General features: G+C 42.5%; 1 protein-coding gene across 1 annotated transcript; it reads right to left on the reverse strand.

The window, feature by feature from the left end:
• Positions 1-3,596: 3,596 nt before the first annotated feature.
• LOC142049581 (GTP-binding protein Di-Ras2-like) lies at positions 3,597-4,188 on the reverse strand. Its single transcript, XM_075077407.1, has one exon. It carries the CDS (start codon positions 4,186-4,188, stop codon positions 3,703-3,705), a length of 486 nt encoding a protein of 161 aa, XP_074933508.1. The 3' UTR covers positions 3,597-3,702.
• Positions 4,189-21,515: the final 17,327 nt, after the last annotated feature.

Genomic DNA, 21,515 nt, shown 5'->3' on the forward strand with positions numbered 1-21,515 from the left:
CAATATCAGTTGTTGCATACCATTTGGCAGCCTTTGACTCCAGTTCATACTGTGGTTCTAGTCAATCTGGTAGGCAGCACTCAGTGGCAGCATGACTTGATTCAGGCCACCATAATCCACTGTTAGCCTCCACTCTCCGTTAGTTTTTTGCACTGGCCATATGGGACTCTTAAAAGCTGAATGAGTCTTACTGATCGCTCTTTGGCTCTCCAGTCACTGAATCGACTTATGGAACGGAAACATGAGCCTCGACAACATTGTCGCTGGTGTGCTGTCATGGTAGCAATTGGCACCTGCTGTTCTTTAACCCGCAGCAACCCCACCACAGAAGGATCCTCTGAGAGACCAGGCAAGGTAGACAACTGTTTAATTCCCTCCATCTCCAAGGCAGCTATACCAGAAGCCCACTGGTACCCTTTTGGGCTCTTACCATGGTTTAACCTCAGTCAGCAACCCAGCACCACACAGCTGCTCGCTTACTCCCCCACAGTGGGATGGGAATCGGAATCAGAATCAGAGAATCAGAAAAGTAAAAGTGAGGGAACTCGTGTGTTGAGATAAAGACAGTTTAATAGGTAAAGCAAAAGCCGCGCATGCAAGCAAAGCAAAACAAGGTATTTATTCACTACTTCCCATGGGCAGGAAGGTGTTCAGCCATCTCCAGGAAAGCAGGACTCCATCAAGCATAATGGTTACTTGGGAAGACAAACACCATCACTCCGAACGTCCACCTCTTCCTTCTTCTTCTCTCCCTTTATATACTGCGCATGATGTCATATGGTATAGAATATCCCTTTGGTCAGTTTGGATCAGCTGTCCTGGCTGTGTCCCCTCCTGGCTTCTTGTGCACATGGCAGAGCATGGGAAGCTGGAAAAGTCCTTGACCAGTGTAAGCGCTACTTAGCAACAACTAAAACACCTCCGCATTATCACCACTGTTTCCAGCACAAATCCAAAACATAGCCCCATACTAGCTACTACGAAGAAATTTAACTCTATCCCAGCTGAAACCAGGACACATGTACAGCAAAAAGAAGAGCATGGAGCATATCAGATAAACTAATATTGAGAACAGATGAATCAGTGTAATGAGCCGCAACTGTTAACAGGTATAAATCCCTTCTGATCTGCTGTGGTCAGTCTGGTATCATCTCAAACTATTTGAGCTCCACATTGGGCACCAAAAAGTACTGGCAGGGACTGGAGGAATGCAGTCCTTCCCGCTGTAGGAGAATATCAGGTTCAAGACCACCTGAGGAACCTGAACATACACAAGTCCATGGGACCCGACAAGATGCATCCCAGGTTCCTGAGGGAATTGGCTGATGTAGTTGCTAAGCCATTCATCATAATTGAAAAGTCATGACAGTCAGGCAAAGTCCCCAGTGACTGGAAAAGGGAAACATCATGCCCATTTTTAAAAAGGAGGACCCTGGGAACTACCAACCAGTCAGCCTCACCTTCATGTCCAGTAAGATCATGGAACAGATCTTCCTGGAAGACACGTTGAAGCATATGGAAGACACATTGAAGCATATGGAAGACAGGGAGGTGATTAGAGACAGCCAACATGGCTTCATGTTGTGGTTTAACCCTGGCTGGCAGCCAAGCACCACACAGCCACTTGCTTAATCACCCCACAGTGGGTGAGAATCGGAAGGGTAAAAGTGAGAAATCTTGCAATTTGAGATAAAGACAGTTTAACAGGTAAAGCAAAAGCTGCATGCACAAACAAAGCAAAATAAGGAATTCATACACTACTTCCCATCGGCAGGCAGGTGTTTAGCCATCTCCAGGAAAGCAGGACTCCATCATACCTAATGGTTACTTGGGAAGACAAACGGCATAACTCCAAGCATTCCCCCTTCCTCCTTTTCCCCCCACAGCTTTTATCACTAAGCATGATGTCACATGGTATGGAATATCCCTTTGGTCAGTTGTGGTTAGCTGTCCCAGCTGTGTCCCCTCCTGACTTCTTGTGCACCCCCAGCCTACTTTGCCATGGGGGCAGTGTGAGAAGTAGAAAATGCCTTGATGCTGTGTAAGCACTGTTCAGCAATAACAAAAATATCAGTGTGTTATCAACACTGTTTTGGTCACAAATCCAAATTATACCCCCATGCAAGCTACTATGAAGAAATTTAACTCTAGCCCAACCGAAACCAGTACACTTCACAAAGGGCAAATTGTGCCTGACTAATCTGTGGCCTCAATCTACAATGGAGTGACTGTATCAATGGACAAGGAAAGAACTACAGACGTTATCTACTTGGACTTCTATAAGGCCTTTGATGTGGTCCCCCACAACATTCTTGCTGCTGAATTGGAGAGATAAGGGTTTCATGGACGTACTCTTAGGTGAATAAGGACCTGGCTGAATGGCCACATCCAAAGTTATTTTCAATGGCTCAATGTCCAAGTGGAAAGCAGTAATGAGTGGTTTAATCGCAGCTGGCAACTAAGCACCACACAGCCACTCATTAACACCCCCCCCCAGCAGGATGGGGGAGGAGAATTGGAAGGGTAAAAGTGAGAAAACTCATGGGTTGAGATAAGAACAGTTTAATAACTGAAATGAAATAAAAGAAATATAATAATATAATAATTATTAATTATTATTAAGGCCAACCTTCCCCCCAGTTTTATTGCTGAGCATGACGTTGTATGGTATGGAATATCCCTTTGGTCAGTTTGGGTCAACTGTCCCAGCTGTGTCCCCTCCCAACTTCTTGTGCACCCCCAGCCTACTCACTGGTGGGTGGTACGAGGAGCAGAAAAGGCCTTGACTCTGTGTAAGCCACTGCTCAGCAATAACAAAAACACCCCTGTATTGTCAATGCTGTTTTCAGCACAAAACCAAAACATAGTCCCATACAAGCTACTATGAAGAAAATTAACTCTACCCCAGCCAAAACCAGCACATCCTATGGGGTCCGTATTGGGACAAGTAGTGTTCAATATCTTTATTAATTTATTAATGACAGAGAGAGTGGGATTGATTGCACCCTCAGCAAGTTTGCAGATGGTACCATGCTGAGTGGTGCAGTTGATTGGCTAGAGGGAAGACAGAGAGATTGGCTAATGAAATTTCAAGAACACGTTTTCATGATAACTACATATATTAATACTCCATATACATATATAAAAGTCATGTGTTGTGAAGAGTTGAGTTTTCCAGATCATGTTTTCTAGGTGCTTAAATTCACTGTAGGTTTTACATGTTTAAAATGTCTTGTTATTTTGTACATTTTAAGAGTTTTTTATATTGGTATCACATTCCCAAAGAAAACACAAAATGTAATAAAGCTTGATATTTTCTTAATTGCCTTACTGGTGGATTTTTGTATTAAAAAAAAAAGTTTGTGTAAGCAATAGCAAAGTAAATGTTTTAAACCAGCTCACACATATGTAAGATATGTAAAATCTAGTAGTATAAACTACAATGACAATGCAAAGGTATAAAATATGTCCTCTTTCAAGTCTGTGGTCCATGACCAATATGGCTTCTGTACTGGCCTTGATTTGATAAATGCAAGCCTATGCAATAATTCATGGCTTATTAGGTAACAGGAGAGGGATCAACCGGGAACTAAAGGAAATGGTCTTCCAGCTTCTTTTTCCTTTTCTGCTGTTTGGCTGTTTTTTTTTTTTTCCATCAATTTGTAAACTCACAGTCCTGTGTTTCTCTAGGTTTAGCAGCTCTTAGAATAACTCCTTCACACTGTGGTTTAGCTTGGCAGAGGTCTCCATAAAGTCACACTTCCACTTCTTGGCCATGGCCTCTCCACTGCTCTCCACCTCTCGGTTTTGGTACTCATCATTTTTGTTCCACAACAGCATTATTGGAACGCTTTCTATGCCTCCTTTAATCTGACATATTTGTTCATAGATGGGTCTGAGTTCTTCCAAAGACTGATGTCTGGTGATAGAGTAAACCAAAATGAAAGCATGTCCTTTAGAAATAGAAAGATGTTGCATGGCTGGAAATTGATGGCTCCCTGTAGTGTCAGTTATCTGCAAAGGGCATATACTCTTAATACAGCTGATCACCTGCCTATAGATGTCTTCAATGGTAGGGATGTAGTGCTCTCTGAAAGTGCTTTTCACAAATATGAAGACCAAAGAACATTTGTGAACTCCTCCAGCTCCAAACACAACAACACTGTAATCATTGCTTTGCTCAGACATGCTTCTCAGTGTGTGTGATGCTCAGCTAGAGGAAAAAATCTAGGAAAGAAAATAACAAAAACAACAAGGACATTATTCCAGGTGCCTATGGGGAATGTACTTTGTGATAACTTTTCCAATAAGAATAAGGAATAGAACATAAGTGCTTGGCATAATAGTTGTAATATTTCAGGAAGACTTGCAATGGGTTGTAGAATGATTTATTTCAACAGTAGGTTTAAGACTTGCAGTCCATCATGGGTTGATAACAAAAGACCATCTTCATCCCTTCACACCTTATTTTAAATTAATTTTGTGATTTTAAGTATTCTTCCTACTGGACTAATATCCCCAGAATAAAAAAAAAAACCTACATCTGTTCATCATGGAACTGCTCTGTCAGCAAGGCTAAGGACTGAACAAAATACAGAGGCTAGTGAACTACTCTTTTGTCTCTAAAACAAGGCTCCACAAATCATCACTGAAGCACAATGGCAAACACATGTATGACAGTCAATTACTCTAAATATGTCTTCTCTTCAGTAACTAGGGAATTTGTCTCCAGTACAACTGGATCTGTGGATTCTTCAGCAATAGCATTAAGTATGTTTTGTTTCTGAATATTTGGGAGTGTGTGCCTGACTTAGATGTGTTTTTCCACTTTGGTTTCAGATCAGAGAGTACACTTTGGTAAGCTGAAATTGTTCGTGTTTGATTTGCCTTTTCATTATAATTTTTATTTCACAGTAGGTGATATTCAAATGGAGATATCCTACATTTATGAGAAAGGTTGTGTAGGCAACTTTACAAAATTTTGAAGTGGCTCATATTATCAAGCTTGGAGTAAAGGGGAAATGCATATATCAACAGTCACAAAACTCAATGAGCCCAGAAGTTATTAACATTTGCCAAAACCTATCTTTAAAAATAGCACCACAAATAGGGACAACATTATTAAATAATAAAAATGATAAGGCTCTATCAGGGCTGCAAGCTATAATTGTTTTGGAATTCATTGAAATAAACATGAAGATAAAGTCTTCTTGCCATCAGTGGTAGTTCATTAGGTGCACAGTATGTATAAAAATATATTTATGTTTAGTGAGATTTAAGCAAATAAATACTAAAAAACTGAACCCTAAAAGGCAAAGAAAGTCTAGGATATTCTTATTCCTCATACCAAAGTTAAATCTAGCATAATAAAAATAGTATGCATTGGACAAACTGCAAAATTTGCTGCACCCATATTTATTCTGAGGAAAATGGACTGATTTAATAGGGGAGATTGTAAGTGAAATACCATTATCTTGTCCATGGGCCTATGCATTATGTAAAGAAAGATGTTTTCAGCTTCCTCGGACATAAGAATTAGAATGGAATAGGATGCCCTCGACAAGAAGGATAACAAAATAGAAAAATAAAGATGCTAGTGCAGCATGGAAAGGCATAGCCTTAATCTAACTGGCACAGGCAGCAACACTGAAGGCAACCATTTCACATAATCCCTTCCATAAGGGAGCTAGCGAGGTCCTTCGGTCTGCCATCTCAGTGGAGGTAGGGGATGGAGATCCACGTGGCAGCAAAGACAGAAAGGTCATGCAAGCACCTGAGAACAATCACATAGGAATTAGGGCTTCTCCCCCAAAAAAGGTGGCAGGATCAAAAGCCCAACTGATGTGTATCAACACCAATGCATGCAGCACAGGCGATAAATGGGAGGACTTAAAAGCCATTGTGCAGCTGGAAAATTATGATATAGTTGCAGTCACAGAAACATACTGGGATGACTCACACAACTGGAGTGCTGCAATGGACAGCTATAAAGTCTTCAGAAGTGATAGGCAAGGAAGGAGAGGCGGTGGGGTAGCCCTGTAGGTTAGGGAGTGTTTTGACTGTCTAGAGCTTAACGATGGTGATGAAAGAGTCAAGTGTTTATGGGTAAGAATTGGCATAAAGGACAAGGCAGATATCATGGTGGGAGTCTGCTATAGACCAGGATGAAGAGGCAGATGAAATATTCTGTAAGCAGCTGGGAGAAGTCTCACAGTCACTAGCTCTTGTTCTCATGGGGGACTTCAACTTACCAGATTTCTGCTGGAAACACAATGCAGAGGAGAGGAAACAGTCTAGGAGGTTCCTGGAGTGTGTGGAAGATAACTTCCTGACACAGCTGGTCAGTGAGCCAACTAGGGAAGGCGCCCTGCTGGACCTGTTGTTTGCAAACAGAAAAGGACTTGTGGCCATCTTGTGCATAGCAATCATGAAATGATAGTTTACAGTTCTTGGAGGAGTAAGGAGGGGGGTCAGTCCAACTGCTGCCTTGGACTTCCAGAAGGCAGACTTTGGCCTGTTTAGGGACTTGGTTGATGGTGTCAACCTGATGGGTTGTCATTTGTCATGAAGGGCAAAGAAGTCCATGAAGGCTGGACATTCTTCAAGATGGAACTCTTAAAGGTGTAAGAGCAGGCCATCCCCATGTGCCGAAAGACGAGCAAGCAGGGAAGAAGACTGGCCTAGCTGAACAGAGGGTTTTGGCTGGAACTCAGGAGAAAAAAAAAAAAAGAGTTTATGACCTTTGGAAGAAGGGACAGGCAAGTCAGGAGGACTACAAGGATGTCATGAAGTTATGCAGGGAGAAAATTAGAAGGGCCAAATCCCAGCTAGAGTTTAATCTCACTACTGTGGTAAAAGACAGTAAAAAATGTTTCTATTAATACATTAATAATAATGATTATAATAATAATAATACTAAAAAGGAAAATAACAAGAGAGAGAAATGAAGCCTGGAATAAAAAGGGAAAAAAAACCCACAAGCAATTCAACCACTCATTACCCACTGATGAATGCTGCTGGTCCCTGAGCCACGATTGCTGTGTGCCCTGGCCAGCTCCCCCCAGTTAATATACTGGGTATGACATCATATGATATGGAATATCCCTTTGGCCAGTTTGGATTAACTCTCTTGGCTGTGCCCCCTCCCCTCCCGGCTTCTTGTGCACCTGGCAGAGCATGGGAAGCTGGAAAAGTCCCTAACTAGTATAGGTACTACTTAGGGACACTTAGCAGCTACTTAACAACAATTAAAACATCAATGTTCCATCAGCACTGTAACAGCTGTAGTGAAGAAAATGAACTATCCCAGCCAAAACCAGCACAGAAGGTCAAAGGCACCCTTGGCTGCATTGAGCATGAGATGGTGGGGTTCAAGATCCTGAGGGCAGGGAGAAGTGTGAAAAGCAGGATCACAACTCTGGACTTGAGCAGAGCAGACTCTGGCCTCTTCAGGAATCTGCTTTGAAAAGTCCAGCGGGATGAGGCCCTGGAGGGAAGTGGAGCCCAAGAAAGCTTATTAATATTCAAGGATGACCACCTCCAAGCTCAAGAGCAGTCCATCCCAATGAGCAGGAAGTCAGGCAAAAATGCCAGGAGGTCTGCATGGATGAGCAAGGAGCTCCTGGCCAAACCTGTACATAAAAAGGGAGTAAGGTGTAACCTGTATGTAAAAAGGTGTAAGCAGGGACAGGTGAACTTGGGAGGAATACAGAGGCACTGTCCGAGCATGCAGGGATGGGGCCAGAAAGCCAAAGCCCTACTGGAATTCAACCTGGCGAGGGATGTCAAAGGCAACAAGAAGGGTTTCTGTAACTACATAGGTGGCAAAAGGAAGGCTAGGGAAAAATGTGGGCCTGCTGCTGAATGTGGGCAGGGGACCTGGTGGTACAGAACATGGAAAAGGCTGAGGTACTGAATGCCTCCTTTGCATCATTCTTTACTAGCAGGACCAGCGTTCAGGAATCCCAGGCCCTAGGGGGAATGTCTGGAGCAAGGAAGATGTACCCTTGGTGGAAGAGGATCAGATCAGGGACTACTTAAGCAAACCGGATGCACATAAGTCCACAGGCCCTGATGGGATGCACCTACAAGTGCTGAGGGAGCTGGCTGATGTCATTGCAAGGCCACTCTCGATAATCTTTGATCATTCATGTTGACTGGGAGATGTGTCCAATGACTGGAGGAATGCAAATGTCACCCCCATCTTCAAGAAGGGCAAGAAGGAGGGAGGACCCAGGGAACTACAAGACGGTCAGCCTCACCTTGATCCCTGGGAAGGTGATGGAGCAGCTAATCCTGGAAACCTTTTCGAGGCACACAAAGGACAAGGAGGTCATCAGGAGTAGTCAGCATGGATTCACCAAGGGGAAATCATGCTTGACCAACCTGATAACCTTCTGTGATGAAATGACTGCCTTGGTAGATGAGGGGACAGCAGCAGATATTGTCTACCTTGACTTCAGGAAGGCTTTTGACACTGTGTTCCATACTATCCTCATAGAGAAGCTGGTAAAATATGGGCTGGATAAGCAGACAGTGAGGTGGACTGAAAACTGAACGGCCAGTCCCAGAGGGTGATGATCAGTGGCATGAAGTCTAGTTGGAGGCCAGTAACTAGCAGTGTATCCTGGGGGCCAATACTGGGTCCAGGCCTGTTCAACATCTTAATTAATGATCTGGATGATGGGGCAGGGTGTACCCTCAGCAAGTTTGAAGACAGCATCAAACTGAGAGGAGTGGCTGATATACCACAGGGATGTGCTGCTCTCCAGAGGGAACCAGGACAGGCTGGAAAAATGGGCTGACAGGAACCTCATGCAGTTCAACAAGAGGAAGTGCAAAGTCCTGCCCCCATGTGATGGATGCACCCACTCTGAGTGAATAGTACTTTTGTTCAGGCATCACCAACAAGTAGGCCTGACTGAAGTCAGCCCCGTGGTGCAAACTGTCTGAAATGTGCTAGGCCACATCTTCTCAGGAACTAAGGAATGTAGACCATGTCTTATCAGGAGCTAACAGTACCAGCCTGAGCTGGGACTAGACAAAACTAAACTGCTACAGCTGCATACCTGCGCATATACCCAAGGGGGGGTTTGACTATGAGTCAATCATTTTGTAAATATCTGTAGCCTCCCTGAGCCCATTGATTCTTCCTGTACAGCAGCAGGCTGCATGGCAGTGATCTCCCCCTTGAGTAGGGGTGCCGCTCAAGGTTACTCTCAAGGTTGAGGGACCCCTTACCAGTATCTGATATCTACAAGGTAAACAGCATTTTACATTAGGCCTAAAAGTATATTGTATGCTAGTGACATTTATATATACAGCTATAGCTTAATTATTGGAAGTGTAGTAAGTAGTAGAGTCTAAATCATCATCTAATCATGGTTTAAATAATTATTTATATAATTGTTAAATTATTGTTAAATCATTGATAAAATAACTGTTTAATTGCCATTCAATTATTGCTTAATCATCATTTAATTATCATTCAGTCATTTATTAATTATCATTTGATCATTGTTTAATCATTAGTAAAACTTTTTATTTAACCCCACAGTGATGACTTCTGTTAATAATTCACCTGTGACACCCTGGGGATGAATAACCCCAGGCAACAATATATGCTGCAGGCTGCCCAGCTGGAAAGCAGCTTTGCGGTAAAGGTCCTGGGGATCCTGGTGGGCACCAAGCTGAACATGAGACAGCAATGTGCACTTGCTGCAAAGAAAGCTAATGATATCCTGGGCTGCATTAGGAGAAATGTTAGCAGGTCGCTGGAGGTGATCCTTCCCCTCTACTCAGCACTGGTGAGGCCACACCTGGTGAACTGTATCCATTATTGGGCTCCCCATTACAAGGGAGACATGGACATACTGGAGAGAGTCCAGCAAAGTGCCAGGTAGATGATGAATGGACTGGAGCATCTGTTTAGCCTGGAGAAGAGAAGGCTCAGGGGGGAACTTTTCAGTGTGTACAACTACCTGAAAGGATGGTGCAAAGAGAACAGAGCCAGTCTCTTTTCAGTGGTGCCCAGACACAGGACAAGAGGCAACAGGCACACAGAGAAACACAGGAGGTTCCCTCTGAACATCAGGAAACACTTTTACTGTGAGGGTGACTGAGCACTGGAACAGGTTGCCCAGGGAGGTGGTGGAGTCTCCTTCCTTGGAGATATTCAAAAGCCATCTGGACATGGTCTTGGGCAAGTGGCTCTAGATAGCCCTGCTTGAGCAGGGTGGATGGACCAGATGACCTCCAGAGGTCCCTTCCAACCTCAACCATTCTATTGTTCTGTGATTCTGTGAAATCTCAAAGTGACTGAGTCATAGAGGCTAGGATGACAGCTCTGACAACCTCATGCAGAAATTAATTTGCTGCTGCTTCTGTAATGCAGGTCTACTAGATTTAGCCAGGATAGAGTTCATTTTCTTCATAGCAGCTCATATGGGGCTATGTTTTGGATTTGTAACCAAAACAGCATTGATAACACAGGGACGTTTTAGTTATTGCTGAGCACTGCTTAGACAATGTCAAGGTCTTTTCTTGCTTCTCACACTGCCCAGCCAGCAAGTAGGCTGGGGGTGCACAAGAAGTTGGGAGGGGATACAGCCAGGACTGCTGACCCCAAATGACCAAAGGGATATTTCATACCATATGACATCATGCTCCGCAATAAAAGCTGGGGGAAAGAAGGTGGAAGAGGGGTGTCGTGGTTCAGACTCAGTCGGCAACTAAATGCCATGCACTTCCAGTACGTACATATCAAAAATCAGAATTCTGGCAGTAATTTAAGTTATGGCTATTTAAAAACTGTTATTAAAAATTGTCTGCTTTTTTCTTCAAGGAATAACTATGGTTTATGCAGTATTAGGCAATAAAATGCACTTTACATATTATTTTTTATTTTAATTTTTTTGTTGTTTATTAGCAGCTAATTGATTTATGCACTTACTACGTGCTTCTGGAATAGACTTTGCAGAGTCAATCTTACAGTGCTGTACAATTTGTTACAGAGCTGTCATTCAGCCATTGCCAGTAAGGAATGAAATAAAAAATATGAAAAATGAGCCTCTCCTCCCCATATATACAAAAGATATAAAATAAATTAACATTTACTATGTTCTCTAAATCACTTTATAGAATCTAATAACCTCTTTAATAGTGTCCTGGTTTTGGCTGGGATAGAGTTAATTTTTGTCATAGTAGCTAGTATGGGTCTATGTTTTTGATTTGTGCTGAAAACAGTGTTGATAATGTGGAGATGTTTCAGTTGTCGCTAAGTAGTGCTTACACTAGTCAAGGACTTTTTCAGCTTCTCATGCCCTGCCAGCGAGAAGCTGGGAGGGGGCGCAGCCAGGATAGCTGACCCAAACTGACCAAAGGGATATTCCATACCATATGACATCATGCTCAGTATATAAAGCTGGGGGAAGAAGGAAGAGGGGGACATCTGGAGTTATGGCATTTGTCTTACCAAATAACTGTTACACATGATGGAGACCTGCTTTCCTGGAGATGGCAGAACACCTGCCTGCTGATGGGAAGGAGTTTTGCTTTGCTTGCACGTGCAGCTTTTGCTTTACCTATTAAACTGTCTTTATCTCAACCCATGAGCTTTCTCACTTTTACTCTTCTGATTCTCTCCCCCATTCCACCGGGGGTGGGGAGTGAGTGAGTGTCTGTGTGGTGCTTAGTTGCCAGCTGGGGTTAAACCACGACATAGACTTAACAGCATGACTGCTCAATAGCATATATTTTCCATTGTTGCTTTAATGTCTTATTTTTGGCCAAATCTTGGTTCCAGGTCAGAGCCCAAATAGCACTGCTTAGAGTGGAAGTGCAGTACTGTCATGGTTTTAGCTGGGATAGAGTTAATTTTCTTCACTCTAGCTGGTATAGTGCTGTGCTTTGAACTTAGCATGGAAAAAAAATGTTGAGATAACACACAGATGTTTTGGGCTGTTGCTGGGTAGTGCTTGTACTAGTCAAGGACATGTCTAGCCTCCCATGCTCTGCTGGGTGCACAAGAAGCCAGGAGGGGAGGGGGCACAGCTAAGAGAGCGGATTCAAACTGACCAAAGGGATATTCCATATCATGTAACGTCATGCCCAGTATGTTAACTGGGAGGGGCTGGCCGGGGTGGGGGAGGAGGTAGCAATTGTGGCTCAGGGATGGGCAGCGTTGGTCGGCGGGTGGTGAGCGGTTGTAAGCTTGTGTTTCCGTGGGTTTTTTCCTTTTTTCCCTTTCCCTTCCTTTTCCATTTTATTATATTAACATTATTGTCATTATTAGCATAATCATTATTACTATTATTATTATTTTATTGTAATCATTAAACTGTGTTTATCTCAACCCACAAGTTCTTTTGCTCGTCCAATTCTCTTCCCCATCCCACAGGGGTGGGGGTGGGGGGAGTGAGCGAGCGGCTGCGTGGTGTTCAGTTGCCAGCTGAGGCTGAACCACGACAGTCTATTTTTGGCACCCAACGTGGGGCACGAAGGGTTTGAGATAATAACAGTTGCTGGTCACAGCATTGATTCATCTGCTCTCAGTATTAGTTTGTCCAGTCTTTACCATGCTGATTGTAAAGTACATGTTAAAACTTGCTGTTGGTTTTCTCAGTTTGCTGTGCTCTGCAGTGATTAGAGATATTTTGCCTAGGAGACTTGTTATTAAAACACTGCCCTTGACTGTTATTGGTTATTTAGGTCTTGCATGGAAGCTGTTACTGTACTACAGCTACCACCTCATGGAGGCAATTAGCAATTATACCTTCTCCTCTGAGAAGATTTTTATGGAGGAAATACAGAATGGCACTGTAGCTGCCATCTTATATAATGCCTCCTCCTTCATTACAACAACTTTTCAGTATCTTGAACATCCCTGGGTAGTCAAGATACATCTGTTGATATTGCTTTGGCAGGTGGTGTCAGATCTGTCTAAGGTTAATAAGCAAGTTAAGAATATAATCCAGAGATCTGCCCCAAGGCTCGATAGCTATGCGTGGCAGGGTATGTGGGAAAGTATGGGCAAATGCCTAAGACGGTGGGCACCACCCGTGGTGTGGGACTTCACCCCTGAACAAGTGCAGAATCCTGAAAAATTAGTAGAACATTTGGAGGAAGTATGTTGTCACCCTGGCAATTCCAGAGGGAGACAAATCACTGCCATGTGCTGGGGCCTGGCTTATGCCTATCGAGCCCTATTTAACAGTATTCAGTACCCCCAAGGGAAAGAGAAGGGAGCTACTCCAACCCCCGTGACAAGCACTGTGGCCACTCAAACCCCCACGACAGACACTGCAGCTACTCCAACCCCAGCGGCAAGCACTGCGGCCACCCAACCCACCACGACAGATACTGCAGCTACTCCAACCCCAGTGACAAGCACTGCGGCCACCCAACCCCCCACGACAGATACTGCAGCTACTCCAACCCCGGTGACGAGCACTGCGGCCACTCAAACCCCCACGACAGATACTGCAGCTACTCCAACCCCAGTGACAAGCGTTGCAGCTAAACCAGAGGACCAACTTGTGCCAGTATCAGTCGCCCCTATACGCAAGAAGAAATCATGGAAGAGAAGGTCAACTCGTTTAGAAAGAGATTACGAGGAACCAGGGACATCACGAGAAGAGGAGGAGGAAGAGGAAGAATGTGTACAAGAAACGGAAACTACCTGATCTCTATCCTTGAGTGAGTTGCAGGATATACGGAAAGATTTCGGGCGTCATTCAGGTGAGCACGTTATCACCTGGCTGCTCTGATGCTGGGATAATGGGGCCAGTAGTTTGGAATTAGAGGGGAAGGAAGCCAAACAACTGGGATCCCTCTCTAGGGAAGGGGGCATTGATAAAGCAATTGGAAAAGGAACACAAGCACTCAGCCTCTGGAGGCGGCTCCTGTCCGCGGTGAGAGAGAGGTATCCCTTCAAAGAAGATATTGTATTTCGCCTAGGAAAATGGATGACCATGGAGAAAGGCATTCAGCATCTAAGGGAATTAGCCGTGCTTGAGGTGGTTTATGGTGACCTGGATGATCAACGGTCCTCCAAAGATCCAGATGAAGCCGAGTGCGCACGACCCATGTGGCGGAAGTTTGTATGGAGTGCACCATCCTCGTATGCAAACTCATTGGCAGTGATGTCCTGGAAAGATGACGAGACACCAACGGTGGCTGAGTTGATTGATAAACTCCGGGAATATGAAGCGAATCTCTCTTCCTCGCTCGTCTCTGCTGTTGAGAAACTGTCCCTAGAGGTCCAGCAACTCAAAGAAGATAGGTCCTACTCCCCACCAGTACGGACCAGTATCTCAGCCATTAGGAGTAATTGTCCCTTTGCTCAAGAGAAGGGATACACACGACGGGGCACCCTATGGTTTTACCTGCGTGATCACGGAGAGGACATGAAGAAGTGGGATGGAAAACCTAGCTCAGCCTTAGAGGCACGGGTACGTGAGCTGCAAGGGAGAACAATCACTCAGGGGAGTTTCTCCAGGAGAGCTGCTGCTCCAGTTTCCAGTAAGCAATTCTCCAGACAGAGGAGCAGAAGTGCTGATGTCCTGTCTGATCTTAACAGAGACACTCGTGATTCATATTTACCGGAAGTGAGTGATGAATACTATGAGGTATGATAGAAAAAGTTTCAGCTATAGCCCAGCTGGAGTTTTAATTTTTTTCCCTGAAACATTACATTTGGGAGCACTTGATAGATGGAAAACCCTGATATTCCTTTCAGTTTACCAAATGTAGGACAGTAATCTCAGTAACAGGCCTGACGACTTCATAGATACTTCCCTTTGAAAAAATTAATACAGAAAAAAAAAAACCATCTTAGTAAAATAGAAATGATGTTTTGTCAGAATATGTTTTTCTTTAACCCTTATGTCACAGAGAAAGCATTTCTGATGATGGTAAGTTAAAGGAAAGGAAATCAAACCAAAGTGTTATGACAGACACAGTTCCGCTTAGATTTGGAAAGGAGTGTAATGAGATTTGGAAGACTGGAGAAGTAGGAAGGCAGTCTCTGTTCTGGTAAGAAGTGGGTGCTCATTTAAAGAGTTGGATTGTACTTAGATTAAAGATTTACCAAAATTAGAATCACAGCAGCTGTTCAATTTATGACATATTATTTCATGCCCAAATTTATGTTCAAAATATATATGATGTGGATTTGTTATATTAAGAAAACAATTATTGGGTACCTTAACAGCTACTTTCAATAATCACAACAAAAGTTATACAGAAATCCAAAAGAGCAGAGAGAATAATTTGGACCAAATCTTCAAGTCTATCAGTAGCCTATGCCCACAGCATGCCCCATTTCTATGCAGAATTCCCCATTTGCTTATATTGTATGGGTAAAACACAGTTATACATAGGGCTGCTATGCAGCTACAGCTCTGCCTGTGGAGCCAGGAAAACTGCTGGGAAAGACATAATTTTTTTCACTATAGGACACTGGAATCTAACTTTAAAGAATGAGAGATTTCAGCTGAATTAGAAAAAGCAAAAAAATGGTTGTTCATACCAGTTTTAAAAGTATTATGAGACACTGCAAATACAAGTGGTTTTTCTACTGATCGAATCCAAAGTACTCTATGAGATGTATTAGGAACGGAGTATAGCAATGTCTGGTTAGGGTTAAAACAATATTTCCATTCTGAAAGGCCAATTTCAATTCACTGTAATTTTTCTCGTCCCTTTATCTTGCAAGCTGATATTTTGTAGGTTCATGTGCAGAAGGTAATAATTTTGCTCCAAAGACAAAAAGGGGGGGGGGGCGAAAATAATGTCCTTTATACCAGATACTGATAATAGCATGCAGTTTCATCTATACTGCGTGTGATAAAATGTTTGGTTATTATTCTAGATTACAGATGATTTATTAAGTCAGGTTATCTGTTTTCCAGAGTTCTACTTCATGCCATCATTTCAGACAAAACTCTTAAATAAGTTATCTTACTCACATAATAAAAACAAACAAATGGGGAGTTGTATATCTCTATACACAATGAATTGGAATATCAAAAGCAATACATTTCTGGTTTTGAGCAGCTAGAACACAGCATATATCTGAATTTCCATAAAAACAGCATTGGTTTGGCTGTTTTATTATTACTTATTGAAGGCTTGGACAGACAACTGAGTCTTTTTTATAAGTTTTATCCTTGAATGTGTGCTTAGCCCTTAGGATTTATGCATAATGAACCAAGTTAGAGGTGATCCTGCTTTAAGGCTGGAAGATGGACAGGTATGATGAACTTACACCTCATTTCTCTATGATTTTCTTCCATTAGAAAAGGTTTTGTAAGAGGCAATTATCCCCTAAGCCAGAATGTAGGAAACAGTGAGACTGTTTTTGTACTTGGTTAGTGCAGACAGTGGATTTCTATAACACCGTAGATTTTTATTAACTGTTAATTTCTTTACAGCACTTACAGGCTACATAGAAATAATGAATTCCACTAAGGAAACTAAAGTAGATTTTCTAAGTATGTGTGACTGCATTTAGACACTGAATGACATCATTTTCAAAAAAATCTCAGCTCCCCGTAATATAAAAAGCTGAATTTTTAAAAGCTTGCTGGTTATTGGGCACTTTCAAAAATCTGGTTTCTTACTTAGGTGCCCAAAATTGGGCTACATCATTAGCAGATATAAAAGCTAAATGCTCAGGATCCAATTAAAAAAATAAAAAAAATCTGGTTTCATACTGAACCGCACCATTTTCTCATGGTAACTCAAGCATGTAGTTTAGTTGGCAACCAGTTAAAAATGTAGTCTTGGCAAAATATTTGTCAAGAAGATAACTCAGTGAGAAATCATCACCAATGCAGCTAGAAAAGAGAAATGAAGAATGATCAGTAAAAAGCATCCATTCAAAGCTGAAAACCAACCTGGATGAAACTTAATGTTAGTAAAAAGGAAAGATTTCACCAAGAACAAGGACTTTCACTGTGGGGCTGAATTGGGACTCTCTATGGCCAGACTGTTGTGATCATATAGCCTTCCCAAGCTTTGCGACTGAAAGTCTTCGCTTTGTCTCTTTGGGCTTTCTGTAGAACTCCAAAAGTTCTCACAACTCAGATGAACCCTACTCACATATTTGTTTCTGCAACAGTATTAAGCAGGAGCTGTCACTGTGATGTATAATGACCACTTTTAGATGGGGATCAAAAGAACAGCTTTGAAAGTTAGGGGAAGGGATGGCCAGACTAGTTTTGCCTGTAAACCAGCCTAGTGAAGCAATGGGTTTCAGAGCATGGAAAGCACCTCTCACCTGATTCTTGTGACTTACTTAGATATGTAAATGAAAGTTCCCAAGGTGCTTTCTGCAGCTACAGGCAAGTGGTACTTGAATAATAAAGACAAGGAGATGAGAGTGAGTCCTCTGGGAAAACTAGAAGGGGATTTCTAGACTTGTTTCTTGCAAGGGGAGGAACTACTTTTTAGTTGCTGGGGTTAAAAAAAATGAAGGTGATAATCCTCTATTTTCTCCTTCCATCCCAGTTTACCTTTGATGGTTACTTTGTCAATGTACCATTCCTCCTGTCATCCAGGGCTGGTTGCAGAACAGACTTCCTTTCTGTGGGCATGAAGTTTACTCCTGACTATAATAATATCGGGGTAGCTATTGATACTTCACCACCCTAAAGACTGGCAATGAGTTACCTTGAAGTGAGGTGAGCTGGCTTGAGGTGCTAGGCACTAATGTAGAGTGACTGGAGACTTTGCTGCTCTGGAGTAGGAAGCTGTGTGAGAAACCTTCCTCATTCAGCTGCTACTGCACTCCACCAATCTCCTTGGGGTATGTCTATGCTTGCAGTCATAAGTGATTGCAATGCTTGCTGTGTTGCGAAAATGCACTTTAGCTAGGTTTGGAGGTGGAAAACATACCCCAGAAGCAGGGTAAATAAGCTTAGCAAGGGTGTTCTATCTACCCGATCAGAGCTCTTAGCAATAGCTCTTGTGCAAAGACAAAGCTGAATTGAATTGCTGCTGTGACTGCTGTATAGACAGAACCTCAGCTGTTAAGAAGGCTCCAAGCTTCACAGTCCTAGTCTGAAGTTGTGTTTATGTGTTGGTTTTTTTTTTAAATACATATACCAATGTTTTCTCCTTACAGTTTTCCTAATACTCTGATGTTGTAAAATTACATTTCCCTATCATGCTGCCTGATCATATAACTAGAAAATTATATTTTTAGTTTGAAAAAGAAATGCTATGACTGTTGGTAGGTAAATGTGCAGGGAAAATCCAGAATCCTGTAGCAGTGACTGTTTCACTCCAGATAACAAAGCATTATCCACTGGTTTAATTTTATTATTGCTTTTAGTTTTCTGCCAAGGATGCCTAATAAGAATCACAGAATCACAGTATGGTAGGGGTTGGAAGGGACCTCTGGAGATCGTTTTGTCCAACCCCCCTGATTGAGCAGGTACACCTAGAGCAGGGGGCACAGGACTATGTCCAGGTGGGTTTTGAATGTCTCCAGGGAAGGAGACTCCATAACCTCTCTGGGCAGCCTGCTCCACTGCTGACCAGTGGCAAGGTATCACCAGGTCAAGGTATCAACAAAGCACAGACAGATTTTTGCTGAATGACATAAAACTGTCAGAGGTGCTGAGCTTTGATGTTCCATTAAATCATTGATGTAGATTACTGGCTTGGATAAATGCTGCTCAACTCCATAAGGTCAATATTTGTTTGTTCATTGGTATAATAATTAATCAGTCAATACAGGATGCTTGAAGTCAGGCAAAAATATTGGCAAGACTACATGTCTGGCATTAGTAACTAAAATTATTTCACAACATCTTTGGAGTGTTATTAACTTTTTGTGTACAGAATTTATGTGTGGAAGGAAGGAAAAAAAGTTAATCCAAGTGAAGGGCACTCCTTGCAACCTTGAGCTCCTGGAAGGAAAAACCTCTAACAAGCGGAGTGCATCATCATTAGTTCTTCCCTTTCGCATCATCACAAATGTCTCCACTCTAATTCAGCAGAAGTAACTTGACATTAGAAAGAATGTTGATTTTCCTGAAAGTCCCAAACATCTGCTTTCGCTAGGAATCAATAAAAAATGAGTCCAGGTTTTGATGAGGGTGTAAATTACAACATAACAATCGCTTTACCATCAGGAGATGCTGAAGAGCAAAGGAGGTAATGTTATTTTTTTTCAGTTTTTTAGAAGAGGTTGAGAGCAATGAATTGATTTGTTCAGAATGACCCAGGAGATGAGTGGACAAGGCTAGGCCTTGTGAATAAATGCATGTTGTATGGTTTCTGATGAAGAAGCTTTCCAAGGAATAACAGCATAGCCAATATGTACTCAAAAGTCACCTGGAGTACAAGCATGCTAAAACTGGCTGCCTATAATAATCTCCTTTTAAAAATGTTTTCAAAGAAGGTTCTTCAAAACAATTATGATACTGGTAAAAGGTGATATCCTTTTAAGACTTTTAACTACTGGAAGTCATCTTTTTCTGAAGAATTTTGTGCAGATGAAATTCTTGACATTAGTAATTTCCTCAGTTTGTCTTTCCCCTCTGGCTGAAAGAATTTACCTCAGAGGCAAATTAAAACTTTTTCTTTCTGGGAAAATTGTCAAAACCACATATTTTTTCTCACTGAAATAAAAATACAAGCCAAACACACCCCCCCCACCCCCCGAGAAAATCAGTCCTTTCCTACTTATCCATCTTTTTCATTTTATGTTTGGTTGCAGTTAAAGAACACAGATGATTTGCCAATATTTAAATGTGTGTTTTGTCTTGAACCCTGTCAGAGTGAGCAGCAGTCAATATAAAATGACAAAAATCAACAACTGTTAGGAAGGATTAATACAAACAGCATTAGCAAATGTCTCAGAGATTTTATCCTTTAACATGCCTGGATGGCATCTTTAGCATGAGCTATGATTTATATCCAAATGCATCTTGATATGGAGATGGATAGCTGTGTTTCAAAGCAGGACACTCAGCAGGTAGGTTGCCAATATGGAGGGACTGGAATAGCAACCAATGCTATGGTTACAATTATTTCCTGGATTAGAGGAACCTACAGTCCTCTGAAGTTCCCTTTGCAGAATGCAGCTGGACAGAACTAGACATCTGGAGGTTATATACATGTAAATGGTATTCCTCAGTACACTGGCATATATTTTCACATATTTTTAATGGGATGATTGTTCACCCATTGTATTAGGGACTTGTCTAGCTGTGTGCTGGACATTTTATCCAGAAGGATACTGTGAGAGACAGTATCAAAAGCTTTGCTAAAATCCAAAAAAACCCCACAACTACTAGCTCCCCTTGGTCAACTAGATGGGTAACCTTGTCATAAAAGGAAATTAAGTTAGCTGAGCATGACTTTCCCCTTGTGAACCCGTGCTGGCTATGGCCAATGACTGTGTTGTCTCTCAAATGTTTTTCAATAACTCCCAGAATAACCTTCTCCATAATTTTGCCAGGTGCTGACATGAGACTGACAGGCCTGTAGTTACCAGGGTCTTCCTTCTTACCCTTCTTGAAAATTGTGACATTTGCCAGCTTCCAGTCGACTGGGACCTCTCCAGACTTCCAAGACTGTTGAAAAATAATGGAGAGAGGTCCCACAATGACATCAGCCAGCTCTTTCAGTACCCTGGGATGAATCCCATCAGGCCCCATAGATTTATGCACATCCAGCTGGAGCAGCAAGTCTCGAACAAGTTCAAGGTCAGGTAGGACTTTATCATGTCCCCAGTCACGGTCTTCCAACACAGGGCTCCAGAGGTCCCAGGGCCCATCATTGGTGTTGAAGAGCAAGGCGAAGAAGGTATTAAACTCCTCTGCTTTGTCTACACCCCTATTTGTGAGGTGACCGACCTCATCAAGTAATGGCCCGATGTTATCTCTGGTCCTCCTTTTCCTGTTAACATATTTTAAGAAGCCCTTTTTGTTGTCCTTCACAGTGCTGGCCAACTCAAACTCTAATCAAGCTTTGGTTGCACAAATTTTCTCCCTGCAGTGGTGAACAGGTTCTCTGTAGTCCTCCCATGTCACCTGTCCTTGCTTTCAATGTCCATACACTTTCCTTTTCCACCTAAGTTCTAGAAGATTCCTGTTCAGCCAAGATGGCCTTCTGCCCTGCTTGTTTGACTTCTGACAGTTTGGAATTGTCTATCCCTGCGCTCTTAGGAGATGGCTCTTAAAAAGTGACCAGCATTCATGGACCCCAATACCATCAAAAGCAGATTCCCAGGGGACCTTACTAACTAGGTCCTTCAGCAGCCTGAAGTCTGCTCTCCCCATATCCAGGGTCGAAGTTTTGCTGTCAGTTTTTCTCCTGTCGCCAATGATTTGAACCTCAACTACTTCATGGTCACTGTGACCAAGACAGCCACCAATCATCACTTCAGCCATGAGTCCCTCTCTGTTTACAAACAACAAATCTAGGAGGGCACCTTTCCTATTGGCTCCCTTAGTACCTGCACCAAGAAGTTATCTTCAGCGTGCTTCAGGAATTTCCTG

The sequence above is a fragment of the Phalacrocorax aristotelis genome, chromosome W (assembly GCF_949628215.1).
Source record: "Phalacrocorax aristotelis chromosome W, bGulAri2.1, whole genome shotgun sequence".
Lineage (NCBI taxonomy): Eukaryota > Metazoa > Chordata > Aves > Suliformes > Phalacrocoracidae > Phalacrocorax > Phalacrocorax aristotelis.

Excerpts from the sequence above, each read along its gene's own strand:
- LOC142049581 (XM_075077407.1), bottom strand. The coding sequence starts at position 4,188 with ATGTCTGAGCAAAGCAATGATTACAGTGTTGTTGTGTTTGGAGCTGGA.